The sequence below is a fragment of the Pezoporus wallicus genome, unplaced genomic scaffold (genome assembly GCF_028554395.1).
Source record: "Pezoporus wallicus isolate ANWC-B61680 ecotype Strahan unplaced genomic scaffold, APGP_CSIRO_Pwel_v1 contig_8208, whole genome shotgun sequence".
NCBI classification, from domain to species: Eukaryota; Metazoa; Chordata; class Aves; order Psittaciformes; family Psittacidae; genus Pezoporus; species Pezoporus wallicus.
The window spans coordinates 189,796-204,109 of NW_026636668.1; the positions used below are offsets into that span (position 1 = coordinate 189,796).

Here is a 14,314-nt window from a genome sequence, read left to right on the forward strand (position 1 = left end):
CTTCAAGTACTGTGGTTCATATGTGTTGTACTCTGTGAAGCATAAAAACAACAAGCTGGTAGTTCTAAGGATAGAAGATAGAAGGGTATGGGAGTAAAGAATGTCTTTATTGTTAGTGGGGACAGTAACCAGCTAGTTGACTGGAATTCCCCTACATTCATCCAAAACTGTCTACAGGCACAGCCTTTTCTAAATTCCTCTACTCTTCCCTAATGCTAGAGTTCTTCCCTGATGTTTGATGGGTTTGAGAATCTGTTACGTTCTGTACTAACATACAGAGTACTCTATTATGTATCTGTAGGTGAGAGGGCTTCAGAAATAAGCATTTTATCAATTCAGGCATGTGGTTGCAAAGAATACCTGAACATGTTGTGGTTATATAATTGAATGCAGCATTAGCATGTCACCATACCTTCACATTGCCTGTCAAGTAGAAGCATTCGAAGAAAGTGTTGGGAGAATTTCAGCTATTACAGTCAAGGTTACGCACTGTTGAGCTCAGTGGAGCTGTTCTGTATTAGCAAGACCCGTCTGTTCAATCTAGGTTAGGCTGCAAGCCTGTTGGAAAAACACTAATCAAATAGACAAGATCAAACAAGTCCATACAGAGCCAGCTGTAGCATAGGGGACAGAGCTGCTGAAGAGTTTGCCTGCATGGTAATGCTGTTCAATCCATTGTTGGTTTCTGTTGGGTTTTCTTTTTTCCCCTTAAGGGCTAGATTTACTTAATCTAGTTCTTGATAATAATCAGGAAGGAGGCTGCAGGATGACCCATCTTAGAACTTGATATGCAATCTTAATGAGGAATGGATAAAGAGCCATAGAAGATCAGTAACCCTGTCACAAAAGAGGGTAAGCAGACAATGTGAAATTGCCTAAGTATGACTTCTGTTTTGAGGATAGAGCATGAATAAAACATGGATTCTCAGTCTTCATGGAAGTTTTTCAGTAGATGCTTATCTGTAGATGAAACCTATCATGGTAGGTTAACCTTTACTGGCTGCCAGGTGCTACCAAACTGCACTTCCAAGCCCTCTCCTCAGCAGGCCAGCAGGAGAACATAAGGTAAAAAAGCTCATGGATTCAGTCAGGGAGATTAGTCACCTGTTACTGTAACTGTACTGGCCTTGGGGAAAATCTAATTTATTGTCAATTAAAAATAAAGGATAGCAACAAAGAAAGAAAAAAACCCAACCCAATCTCAGCTTCACTCTTCTGCCTCCTCTTCCACAATGGTGCAGAGAGATCAGGGATGGTCAGCTGGGGGTCAGGTCATGGTCAGTCCATGCCAGTTTCTTTGCTTCTCCTTCCTCTTCACACTGTTCCAAAGCTCCAGCATGGGGTCCCTCCCATGGGAGTCTCTTGTGAACAGCTCCAGCATGGATCCTCCTTTGGATGAGGTAGTTCTTCAGGAACAGACTGCTCCAGTGTTGGTCCACCATAGGGCACAGCTGCTGCCCAAAGACCTGCTCCTGCATGGGCTCTCCCTGGGCTGCAGCTTCCTTCAGCTGCCCTGGTGCGGTGTCTACCAACAGGCTGCAGCGTGGCTATCTGCTCCAAGATGCTTCACCCTGGAATGCAGGCGATAGCCTGCTCACATGGTCTAAGCAACAGTAGCAAGATACCAATACTAAAAATGTTACACGGCTCTTTACAAAACAATAGGTGGATATAAGTTCAAGGATGCACTAACAAGGAAATTTTTAACTTAGAAGCTTGTTACCTTGATGCTGTTAAACAGGCCATAGGGGTAGAGTGTGGCAAACTAAAGCTTCATCAGGTAGTTTCTTTCAGAGCTTTGTTTCTCTGAGACAACATACTTGAATTCTGGTAACTTACTATCAATGGCTTGAAGTTAGAAATAGGTATTTGCCACAGGAGTAACTTCAAGTAAAGTTGAATATATTTGTCTTTTAATTACAGGTATAACAGCAGTGAAACTGAAATACAAAATTAGCACATTAAGATTGCATAGAGAATTACTACTAAAGAAGTACAACCTTCCAAAACTTCACAAAGAAGAAGATAACTGCTAAACAACAGTAGCACAGTAGTAAGATACTAATGTTAGTGTATCAGTTAATGTATCGTTTTACTTGTACAGATCCAAAACCTGAACAGCAGAAAGCTGGTCAGGATGGGCTTGGCTTACATCATTACCACAGAAACACAGAAAAATATTAACTTGAAGCACAGTTTTTATTTAACATAGTTTAAGCAGGTTTTTTTAATAATAAAAAAGTATTAAGTATCCCCTTAAAACAATAATGGATTTTTGATGTTTGTTCAAAACAGGTATGTAAGTATGATAGACATTATCTGTAACCAGTAGCTACAGTGCAGACTAAGCTTAACGCTGGGACTCTTGAACCAGATCTCTTCCCTATAACGTCAGTATCAGTTCAACTCTTAAACGGAAATTCGGGCTATGCTCACTAAAATCTCCAGCGTTCCAAGTAATACTCGCAGTTATTGCACTTGTACTGGTTGTATCGGCTTAGTTAAGCCATTCTAAAGCCACATTTTAATATTTGTACATTTTAAAGCACTTGATCTTATCTACAAAAGAAATAAAACCACGATTTATTTTAAACTTAATATTCTTAATTTTCAAAGTTTAAATGGATGTGCATTTAGTAACTACACTAGAAAAGCAACAGATGCTGTAACTATTCTATGATGACTAGTTTGGTCCATGTCAGTAATCAGGTGATGTTATAAAAAATAAACTAGTTTATTTTGTATAAAATGAGTAATGTTGCATTTTTGTTCAGATTGCACAGTACAAACAAGCTAATATCTAAATTAATACTGTTACAGGTAGTTATTACATAGGGACAGCAGCTAGAAAAAATAAGTACCTCAAAGCAACAGACTTCTGCAGCCAGCTTTCCACACTGTATGAAAGTTAAATGTCTTAGTTACAAGTATGCATACTATAAAATGTTTGAAAAGTGTTTAAGTATGAGCTGTTAAACTAAGTTCCATAGCAAGAGTATATGATGATTATTTACATTAAAAACCTCAATTTTTCAAAAAAGAATTTACAATTAAATAAATAACCTTCACCAATCCCTTAAATCCAACCACAAGATCTGTACGTTAGAGTAAAAACAGGAGAGCCACCTTGTGTCAATGTTAGGTCAGTAAAGTATGCCTCATCCAGAAAGAAGTGCAACTCTGCTTTAACTTTACTAGTCATCTAGAAACATGCACAGTACATACAGGTACCTTCAAATATGGTACAACCTTGAATATTTGTACAAGAGTATTCACAAAAACATACAATATATTTTACAGTCCTTTAATACAAAATATCAATATCAAACCGATCTGAACTGCATTGATCAGACATTTCTTAGGCAGGCAGGCAAGCTGCAAAGGATAAGAGTTTTTAAATTTAATTCCCTCTTTACCTTTTAAACTCAAGCAAGAGAGAAGCAGTTTCTCCAGAACACGTGTTGGTAATGTAAAGGTACTGAAGAATATTAGCTGAACCTGTCTCCATATGTATTTGCCATCTTTCAGCACTATTAAGTATCAAAACTTAAAGTTGCAGTCTGAAGATTACATTAAAAAAAAAATAAATCTTGACTCCTTTTGACATTATCAGATGAAACTGCTGCTGCGTTATCCCCACTGAAGATTTCAAAAGTTTGAAATACAGAAAAAAAAAAAAAAAGAAGAAAGTTCAAATCTAAAACATGGAAGCATGTCCAAGACCTGGTTTGCTTCCTTTCACCCCTGATGCTTGGGAAGTTGTTCATCTTCCATTTAAGACACAATACAGTCATAACTGCCTTCCTGGAATGAATCCTCAACCTCTGTCTTAGACTTGTCCTCTTCATGCCTGCTTGCACTGATGTTGCCAGCATCGCTCTGAGGATTAGTGCTGTGGCCAGACAAAATCCTGCTTTCCTCAGCTCTGGGGTTCACTTGTTCAGTAACCTTAGAAGGATTCACTGGCTGAAAAGCTTCAGGCTGAACTTGCTCTTCTACTATTTCACTCAGTTTCTGGATCTGTGGTTTGATGATATTTAAAAATGGCTTGTACCCAGGGCTAGGAAAATAATGGTACAGAACACCATGAGTGATTTAAAAAAAATAGTACTTCAGTCATATGCCTGAAAAGCAGCTTTTCTGGGAGATGTTAGTAAAAATTGGTATCTTCTACAGTCCTACCTGTGCAGAAACTTTTTTTTTTAATAATTGTAGGAAAAAGGCGACCATAACCAAGTAACAGAAGCTGGAGCAGTTGGTTGGTCTGGACTTGGTTGATTTTTTTTTGATTTTTTTTTATTCCAGTTTGTTCACAACCGTAATAAGTGACTACCCTGATATTTTTTTTGCAAAAGTGCGTTTAAATAATTGTTTCAGATAGGGCTGAAATCATTAGTTACCTAAAAAAAAAAAACAATTCTGAGTTATCTACAACTGGAATGAAAATGAAGGTGGAAAATAATACTTACCAATCTGTAGAAGCCCATTTGTCAACAGCACATAGGCCAGTCTTGATATTCTGGCAGATTTCTCCATCAATATCAGACGACTGAATTATACTGAAAACCTGGTTGATTACTGATGATTCTCTGAGGATAAGGCCTATGATAATACACCAATCCAGACATCCTGCTTCCATGAAGATATGTAGCAAGTACCTAGATGGGAAAACAGTCTACTTATTTCTTTTTCTACCTTGGATACAAAAATCCCAGTATGATTCTGTAGACAGTGCTTCTTTCTCCTAATGCTGCATACTAGTAGTTTTAAGTTTCAAAGGCAAAGATTACGTTACTTACCGCAGCTGGACCTGTGACTTGTGTGGCCCTTTACTAGCCAGTTCCAGAGAGAGATGTTCAAGCTCTGACTGAGTTAAACTTAGACCAGAGAAGTTTTCATCCACCATGGTCCAGTCACCATCCACCATAGAACTTGTTTCAGTCAGGTCCGTTGCTGAGCCAATGCTGCATTCATCACCTATCAAAGACACTCAGAAACATAAGGGAAAAAGAAACTACTCACTTTAGTAAGACCCAAAATTTCTAGCTATTTCCTACAGAAACCGACAAATCACACAGTAGTGCTTTGCTGTTCATCACAGTGCCAAGAAGTTTCTTCAGGCATACTGCCCATCACACTTCAGCATTCTCACAGTATGTGGTAGAACTATTATTGCAGGAATGCAGCAGTTCTTCTGAGTCTAAGCAGTAATTCAGAAGAATAGTATCAGTAAGGAATCCTAAAGATGTGTTGGCAACCACTGTAAGAACACAGTGACAGCCTCTTACACCTTACAGTCCTAAAATTATGCTTTCCACAACAGCTCATGATCCCAGGTATAAGAAACCATGCAATGAAGGCAGCAGCCTGGCATGGCTTAGTAGTCGAGACCTGCTGGTTAAACAAAAGGGCAAGGAGAAAATGCACCAAGGCCTGTGGAAGGGATACCATCCAGATGGATTTAAACAAGCTTGAGAAGTGGGCTCATGCAAATATCATGAGGTTTAACAAGGCCAACTGCAGGGCCTTGAACCTGCGTCAAGGTAACCCCCAGTATCAATACAGGCTGGGGGATGAAGGGATTGAGGGTACCCCTGATGAGAAGGACTTGGGGGTCCTGGTGGGTGAAGAACTGTACATGACCCAGCAGTGTGCGCTTGCAGCCCAGAAGGCAAATTGTATCCTGGGCTGCATTCAAAGGAGTGTGGCATGAGGGCAAGGGAGGTGATTCTGCCCCTCCACTCCGCTCCGGTGAGATCCCTCCTGGAGTGCTGTGTCTAGCTCTGGAGTACTCAGTAAAGGAAAGACATGAACCTGTTGGAGAGGGTCCAGAGAAGGACACAGAAATGACCAGAGGGCTGGAGCTCCTCTCCTATGTGGAAAGGCTGAGAGAGTTGGGGCTGTTCAGCCTGAAGATGGGAAAGGTCAGGGGAGACCTGAGAGCATCTTTCAGTACTTAAAAGGGGCCTACAAGAAAGATGGCGAGAGACTCTTTAGCAGGGCCTGCTGCGACAGGACAAGGGGTGATGGTTTTAAACTGAGGGAAATTCAGGCTGGACATGAGGAAGAAATTCTTTACAATGAGGGTGGTAAAACACTAGCACAGGTTGCCCAGAAAAGTGGTGGATGCAACATCCCTGGAGACATTCAAGGCCAGGCTGGATGGTTCTGGGCAACCTGATCTAATTCAAGATGTCCCTGCTCATTGCTGCTTAGCTACTTAAATCTTTTTTCCCAGTACAGTGGAAATCACATGATGCAGACACTGTTGAAAATACTGCTCTATGCTTGAGGACAAGTGGGAATAAAAAAAAAAAAAAAAAAGAAAAGGAAAAGAGAGATGAGTGGTCAGACAAACATTCAAACATTTCCTATATCTCTCTGTGGTCAGAAAAGATGCTCAGAGAATAAAATTTGCCTTTGTATTTTCACAAGCTGATCATACACTTGAGCTTTTAGAAAAACTGTTTAAAGCAAAAACATAGGAGAAAAGAAAACTATATGGGACTGTAATTTCCTCAGCTTCCTCAATAAAGAGTGCATCTAGTATCTTTCTAAAGAAATACAAAAGCACTACTCTGAAGTTCATGCATTAGAATAGTGCCAATCTGTGCAAGAGACAAAGCTAAAAAACTTACAACACTCTTCCAAGACTGTAAAATTACTAAATTTCAAGTTACCACCACACACATGAACTTAAGCAAATACCAATTTTATATTCTACTTTAAGTGCTTAAAGATACATTTTCTTTCTGTTGTACAAAAAAAACGCAAAAACAAACAAACAAATCAGTTCACTTTTTCAACAAGACCTCTTCCCCCTCCCTTTGTCTCCCTCCACTCCCCAACCCCCGAAATTATGGTTATCAGCAGTTAAGAAGCAACAATACAGTGGTTGCATGCAAATGTCAAAATAAAACTATGCACTTTCAGGTGCGTTTCTGCAATAAGCAGACAGCAGAGTGACTAACCTTTACTTAGCAAAGGAGAAAGGAATGCATCTTGCATGTGTGGTCCATGGGATGAAACAGTGTCTATCTCTCTCTGAGAGGAGCTTATAGCGCCAAGCCAGCTGCGACTCCGAGGTGTGTTTGAAACCCCTGTGTCTGTTTCCGTGTTTACAAAGGTGTCTACAGACTGAGATTTTAGCAGCTGCTCCCCCATAGCTAAAAAAAAGAACCCACCAAAGAAAAGTCATGTAATCATCAAAAAGGAAATTTGGAAAGTTCTCTCCAGGTATTTCAGGAAGCTAAAATTTGTATTTAAGTCAATATTCAGTTAGTTTGCTGAGGGGTGACCAAAAGCAAATGAACACAGCAAGTAAGTATTTTAAGAATTTCTGATGAGCTTTTCTAGTCAGCAGTGGCATAAAAAAAATACCAGCTGATAAAGTGTTAGCATCAATAGAACTAAATAATGGTGCTGTTACTATCACAAAAAGAAAGGCTTGGCAGCTAGTATCAAGCCCTAAGAAGATAAGCTAGTGAACTGAGAGATTAATAATACAAAGGAGGTTTACAGCAAGTCCTCAAAATTCTCACCCATTAACATAAAGCAAATTTCAAATGTGAGAAACATTACTTTTTTTTTAAGAAGCTAATCAAAAAGTCATCTAGATACTACATAAGAATGTTGATATAAGAAGGGCAATATCCATGTTCAACTCAACATCTGCACATCTGAGAAAAGCAAGGAACCAAAATAGTAATTAGACTACGCAAGAGATGCTGTCTGTGCTAAACAGAATCCTTTCAAAAAACACACCCTGTGTGAGGAAACTGTGCAGGTGGCAAGCCTCAGCCTGTTCTTTGCTGGGCTGAGGAACTAAGGACAGATTCAGACTGATGGGCACAGGACTGCAGGAGGGAAACCTAGTCTAAATCAATTCAGATTACAGCACCTGTCTTGTACTTTCCATTCTTGAAAGGTGAAGTAATGGATGAAGCTGGTATGACTGGCAATGGCCAGCGGAAATCCTTGTGGAGCTTTTTCAAAGCAAACACAAAATCCTCCACACGGGCAGCTCTGGCTCGTTCCTTGCACAGCCAGCCAATCAGCTCAAAGCCTAATTGAGCAGCAAAGCAACCAAGGTCTTTCAGCTTGATTTCTTCTAGCAGACGACGAGCATGCCGCCAGAGCATCATGTCAATATACATGTTCTCAGCACAGTCACTGTCTTTACTGCACCTGTAGACAGACCAGAGAGCAGTGACATTAAGACTGATTAAACAGCGTTGTGGCTGCTGGCCACAACCACAGAACATCAAGTGACCAGAGTAACAGTGGGAGCTTTCTATATACCAACAAAACCAGTTTCCACGATTCCTTGCTATGTGTGCTCTTTGAAGAATCCCACTGCTTCAACAGGTAAGTGAAATAAGGGAAGGAAGTTACAACAGCAGCAGTGTCTCTAGAGTACTGAACTACTAGCAGTGCAGAAAAGCAGTAAACGAGTGAAAAAAGGTAGATGTCATTGCCAAGTAACGTCTGAGAAACCAGTTTAGAGAACAAGTCAAGTATTTGCCTAGAACTCTTCCTATCAAAACTTTTAAGGCAGTTTTTTCCTATGGAAAATTACTAAATAAAAGCATTTGAATTTGTACTAAGATTGTTCTGAAGGTCTTACATCCGGGAAAAAAGCCAAACCCAAGATAATAATGAATCCCAGCTCAGTGCTGCTTCTGAACATTAATAACACAATCAATAGGAATTAATGACACAATCAATAGGAATTTTGCATACAGCAGTTTAAAAGGGATTCACCCCAAGGTATAAAAGGCTCTATTTATGGCTTGGCAACACACTGCTAGATCAGGATATGCATGCTATCACAGTGCAGCATATACTATGATGGTGCAGTACTGTGAGCTCTTCAAGATGTATCTTTCAGCAAAACAGACCCTTCAAATATAAAGCATGCAGTCTTACTAGCAATCATAAATTACTACATGTTCATCCAGTGGATTTCAAGGCTTTTGGACAGCAATATCCATGTAAGCGTGCATGTGTATCTACACATACAAACACACACGCACATAATTACATGTGTGAGAATATATTCTCCCAAGACTCAAAAGAAAGACACAGGTATTACAAGAGCTGGGAAAAGACAAATGCAGAAGGATGTGGAGGGAGGCTATGACAAACCTATCATATAATGCACTTCTATAACTCAAATTAGTGAGAGAGTACAGTATCTAACGAAGTGGGTTAGAAGAGGACATTACCACCAATTTACCTTTTTCCAGATGGGCCAGAAGGCATACTCAGTGTTTTTGTCAAATTAAATTTGCTATGGAGATTCTCTGCAGACTGGGACAAACTAATGCTGCGATGTCTGAAGAACTCAAAGCCACTACTTGAACTAGGTTCCTAAAATCAAGAAAAAAAGGAGCAAGCATGCTACACAAGATTAATCAAACAAGGCTGGATACTGGTATTTACTATTCTCCTCACAAACCTGAGTAGTTGGTGTTGCTGGTGGTGTCTCTGTTTCCCCAGAGCCAATGGCTTTAAGAAATCTGATCATATGACGACAAAGATCCCACTTTCCTTGCTCTAAGGCAGTATTAAACAGGAGAGTAGCATGTTGTCGGCTAACTGCTGGAACTTCCATATTCTGCAAGGAACAAAACATAATTCAGCCATTTGATTTTTGCCATCATGCAACAAAAGTCCTATTAAGTCAGGCCACACCATGTCACTTCCAAGTATACCAGAGATTAGAAGCAGCAAATTTCATGCTATTCTTTTTCTTTTTATGACAGTAAACTAACTACTTACATTGCATGATATTCTCCTCCCCCCCTTCATAACTGCACAATCTCAACAAAAAATTGTTACATTAAAAATTTAACATGCATAACTTTGTTATGACAAATTTTTAAATACTATAACATTGGTAAATATCACCCCTTCTGCAATGTATGCGGTATCATTACCTGTAGAATAATAAGGTAAGAGGCAGCTGTGTCCAAGTCCTGGGCCATTAAGCACTCTTCAAATAAGTCCTTTGGATTCCCAACAGCAGCAAAAAGGTAATTCCACAGGGCATATTCCGTCTTCCTAGCACAATGAACAACTGTCTGCAGGAAGAGGGGGAACTCTGTAATGAACTTCGCCACAGTGGGAAGCAGAGGGTCGGGAATGGGTTCCCGCGAGGTAGCTTCTTCTTCCAGCACTTCATGAAGCATCAGCTCTAGTACATGAGGAAAGTACGGTAATGTGGCACAGGAGTGGGCCAAAAGCAAGGCTTGTTCACCGAGGTTCCTAACCAAAAGCTGGCGTAAGATGTGATGGAGGTAGATCTGAGAGGTCCTCTCAACAATGGAGAAAGGAAAGAGAACCTCTAAGTGTTCTCTAGCACTGGTTTGAGTGTATAAACAGTCATAGAGCACAGTGTCATTAACAGCACCAAGAACCAAGGCATCCTCAAACAAAACAGCCAGTGGGTATATGTTGATGTGGAAAGGCAGCATGATCCGTCTTGACAGAAACGAATGCGGCTTTCGATGATCTCTGGGAAACAGGGGGAGCCAGACTTTCATACCTGATCCACCACAGCTGAGCCACAGAGCCTCCAGTAAGTGGCGCTTCTGTTTGTTGATCCTGGAAGTAGTCCACACATTTTCAACAGACTGGGCTAGGACAACTGGAGCACAAAAAGGCAGCTATGCAGGGGAGAGGGAAAAAAAAAATAAAAAAAAACCTGTTAGAATTCATTATTCCTTCCCCCCCTCCTTTTTTTTTTCTCCCAAAACATCTTACTAAGAACTCTTTTTTTTTTTCAAGTAAGAACTGCTCTCTTCCAACAAGTTACTCCTAACTGCCCCCTTGCACCTAGGAAAACACCACTTAACTTGCATTAATTCAAAAGACAATTCTTTCTTTTTTTTAAAGCTCCTTATACTTAGCCAGGAAGCTGAAGGAGTGAGAATAAGGGTGGAAAATAAAAACCTACTCTCTGCTTCATCAGTTAGCTCAAGAGTTCAATCTAGAACTGACAAAAGCCCTACAAACACCAAATTTGCTACTGTTTGAGCTGCAAACAACTCTTCATTGAAATTTTTCCATTTTCATTCTCACAAAGTACTTATTTAATGTAAAAGTGTTGCTCTTCAGCACAGAAAACTTGACAAATTCAGTCACTGATTTCTACTATTGTTGGTTTTAGGAATTTTGTAAACACAGTCTGGAAAGAAATTTTTAGGTTCCATAAACATACAGAACAGCTTTAGATAGATTGGAGATTTTCTGTCATTACTGCATGTCAAATTTTGCACAGGACCTTTATGCTTAAAACTTGTACCTTTCACTGCAATACAGGTAGTAAATACTTTAGTTTGACATCCACACAGTTAAGTACTCACATTTCAGATTTTTAGAGAAAAAAATAAATCACAGGAGTAGTGATTTACTTCCAGCCTCTAAATGCAAACTCTGCTTTGCATTATAGAACTCTCTTCCTCACGCCTGGACCACTCCTTCCTACAACTTCTTTACTGACTGACGTCTTAGAAGCCATATGCAGGATCCCACAAACATTTACTCACATGCTTCCTTTGATTAGGATTATTATCCTTATCTCGTATCTGGGGTCCAGATCGATCCCTTTGCAACATGATGAGTTGTCCTGCTAAGTTCAGCATAATGCTTTCAGCCTCACAAGCCTAAAGATTAAAAAGTATTATGCAACTTAAGCTTTTTGAACACATCATTTCACACATAACCACAACACAAACCAGGAATAAGCAGAGTAAATTAACTGTACTGCCATACAGACATGACTACACCAAATTCAGTGCAGAGTGACTCAGAAAAAAACAAGAATTAAAAAAACAAGAATTACCTACAGATTAATTTATGTAGTTATTGTGTAATAGAGTAAATAATAGAAGGTTTTACTGTTCACTAGACTCACTGAATGTGTTTATTAGACATGCACTTTTTCTAACTATGTATCTTGGCATGGGCAAGCCATCAGCCTTTTAAGAAAAATAAAGCTCTGTATTCTTATCAGTATCACCACTATGATTGCCAGTATCTTGACTTCAAAGACAAACACTGGTACAAAAGCCAAAAAGAGTTGAGCCAAAAAGAGTGTAGCCACACTTGTACAGCAACTAGAACTTTCAAGAAAGAGAAGTATTCTTTTTAAAGATTTATCTCACAGTTGCTTCATGTTAATTTTAAACCAAGTCACTGGAGTTAATAGCATACTGTATTACGAAGTTTAGTTTTAAAACACCTAGAGGTAGAGGTAGGTAGAGCACCTGTATGGTAACTGTGCAGCACCAGGGGTTAAGATCACTAACAGGTAACAACACTGCAGACAGATACACTTTGCTAAGTCAAACACATTGCTTTGTCTACAGTGCAGTGTCATATTGATTGTTAAAATTAATGCTTCTCTTTGATCAAATGGATTGACAAGGTTTGAAGATCCAGGTTCTTAGAAATAAAAGGGGTAGTATTTTTTTTTTGTCTGAAGCTGAGTTTAAAATGCTACTGGTCCTCTAAAATGTTTCAGCTGCTTTTTCTCAAAATTTGGAAACACTATAGGGCAGGTAGTTCAGGAATAAGGACACTGTCTCACTGCAAGATGGACGAGAAAACCACAAGCATGCTGCCTTTTATGCACTTGTCTAAGATCCTCCGTGAGTTTCAGAAAATGTATTCAACACTGTGGAACACTAAATGAGAATGAATTCAAATAAGGAAGCACAAAACTTCAAATTTTACGTCTGTGCTATTGCTTCCCTACCTGCCAGTGTCTTTAGCATGTGGAGAAAAAGATGCACCTTCAAATGTCTACAGGTCTGCCTCACAGACAATGCAACTTCCTAACTATCTTACGGTAGCTGCTCTAATAAAAAAAATACACACTCCATGCTGCAGTTGCTTAAATAGTTTGGCTTAATTTGTTTACACCATAGAGAGAGAAAAAAAAAAATACAAGTTGTCTTTGCACTGTGATTTCAGTGGCCTGAATAAATTTCGGAGTTTGGACAGGGCCTCACCTTCACACATTAGTCATTGTTTAGCTGTTGGCCTATCTCCTGAGTTACTAGTAACTAGTAACTAGTGGGAGAGATTTTCTCACTTAATTTTAGTGTAGCAAGAAATTCAAGAAATTGACTAGAAATAACCTTATATGGTCGTGGGTGTGTCGTTCCCCCCCCCCCCCCCCATTTATTCTTGAGTAATGGACCCTGTGCTGCAAGAAAGTCATACACTAATGCCATGGATTATTCTGGTGTTCAACTTTTGATACGTAACAGAGATACATAGCCTTGACACAGTTAAATTTTGTTTGTCCTACAAGATTTGAATCCACACTTTACAAGATGACAAAACAAGATATGAAATAGAAGTAAGAGTCTGGGGTTTATTTCTACACATCCCCACCCTCAATTCATACATAAGATGCCTATATACCAAGCAACAGAAAAAACATGTTCTGCATTTTACCACATGAAAGAACCACTGATCTATGATTCATTTACCAGTCAGGTAACCTTTGAGGATTAAGCTAAAAATTCCAGGCACCGATTCTCTTAATTTTGACCACTGTTACCTGCTGAGGCATCTTCAAGGTGATGCCAGTCTCTGTCCTCACTGATGTCAATGTAACAGACACTACAAGAAAAGGATGAGGAATATACCGAGACATAGACACTTCTTGAAGAACTTGGATACTGGCAGTAGGGTTAAGACTGAAAAAAAAGATTACTACACTTAGCAATTTTAACATAAAATTAGTATCTTGAAGTAAACCTAATGAAAATAAGCAACTTAACCTCAGCAAACAGTTCACTCTGCAGACCAAAATCACAGAATGGTTAGGGTTGGAAAGGACCTTAAGATCATTTCATTCCAACCCCGAGCCAAGGGCAGGGATGCCTCACACTAGATCATGTCACCAAAGGCTCTGTTCAACCTGGCCTTGAACATTTTCAGGGATGGAGCAATGACCTTCCTCTAGCCAGGAATCCCACAGGCCCACATATGTACTATACATAGAATTACCAAATTAACCTAAGCTGGGCTACTCCATCTTGATAGTTCTGGGGAATATAGCCATGAGTGTTCAGACATTTCAGAATAAGACTATTCACCCTTCAATAAGGGAGTTTCAGGAATTGGATTTTTGTGGAGTTTTCTTCGAAGAGCACTGAAAATATTTTACTCTGAAGTGGATAAACAGCTTGCTTTCTGATAAATGAAAAGGTCCCTTCTTGCTGAAATCAATGCCGTAACTGTAGGAAAAATAACCTGCTTGGGCACTTCAAAAACTATGTGGGAATCTCCTCCT

General features: G+C 39.5%; 1 protein-coding gene across 1 annotated transcript in view; it reads right to left on the reverse strand.

Moving 5' to 3' along the window:
* Positions 1-1,891: 1,891 nt before the first annotated feature.
* Positions 1,892-14,314, reverse strand: part of RIC1 (RIC1 homolog, RAB6A GEF complex partner 1) — a gene marked incomplete at its 5' end in the record, with an annotated part of 38,099 nt that continues 25,676 nt past the window's right edge. The window contains 10 exons of the mRNA XM_057401181.1: positions 1,892-4,060; positions 4,470-4,658; positions 4,800-4,977; positions 6,972-7,166; positions 7,901-8,187; positions 9,239-9,372; positions 9,461-9,619; positions 9,942-10,670; positions 11,553-11,669; positions 13,577-13,715. Coding sequence (XP_057257164.1) covers positions 3,775-4,060; positions 4,470-4,658; positions 4,800-4,977; positions 6,972-7,166; positions 7,901-8,187; positions 9,239-9,372; positions 9,461-9,619; positions 9,942-10,670; positions 11,553-11,669; positions 13,577-13,715 — 2,413 coding nt within the window. The remainder of the gene's footprint in view (positions 4,061-4,469; positions 4,659-4,799; positions 4,978-6,971; positions 7,167-7,900; positions 8,188-9,238; positions 9,373-9,460; positions 9,620-9,941; positions 10,671-11,552; positions 11,670-13,576; positions 13,716-14,314) is intronic.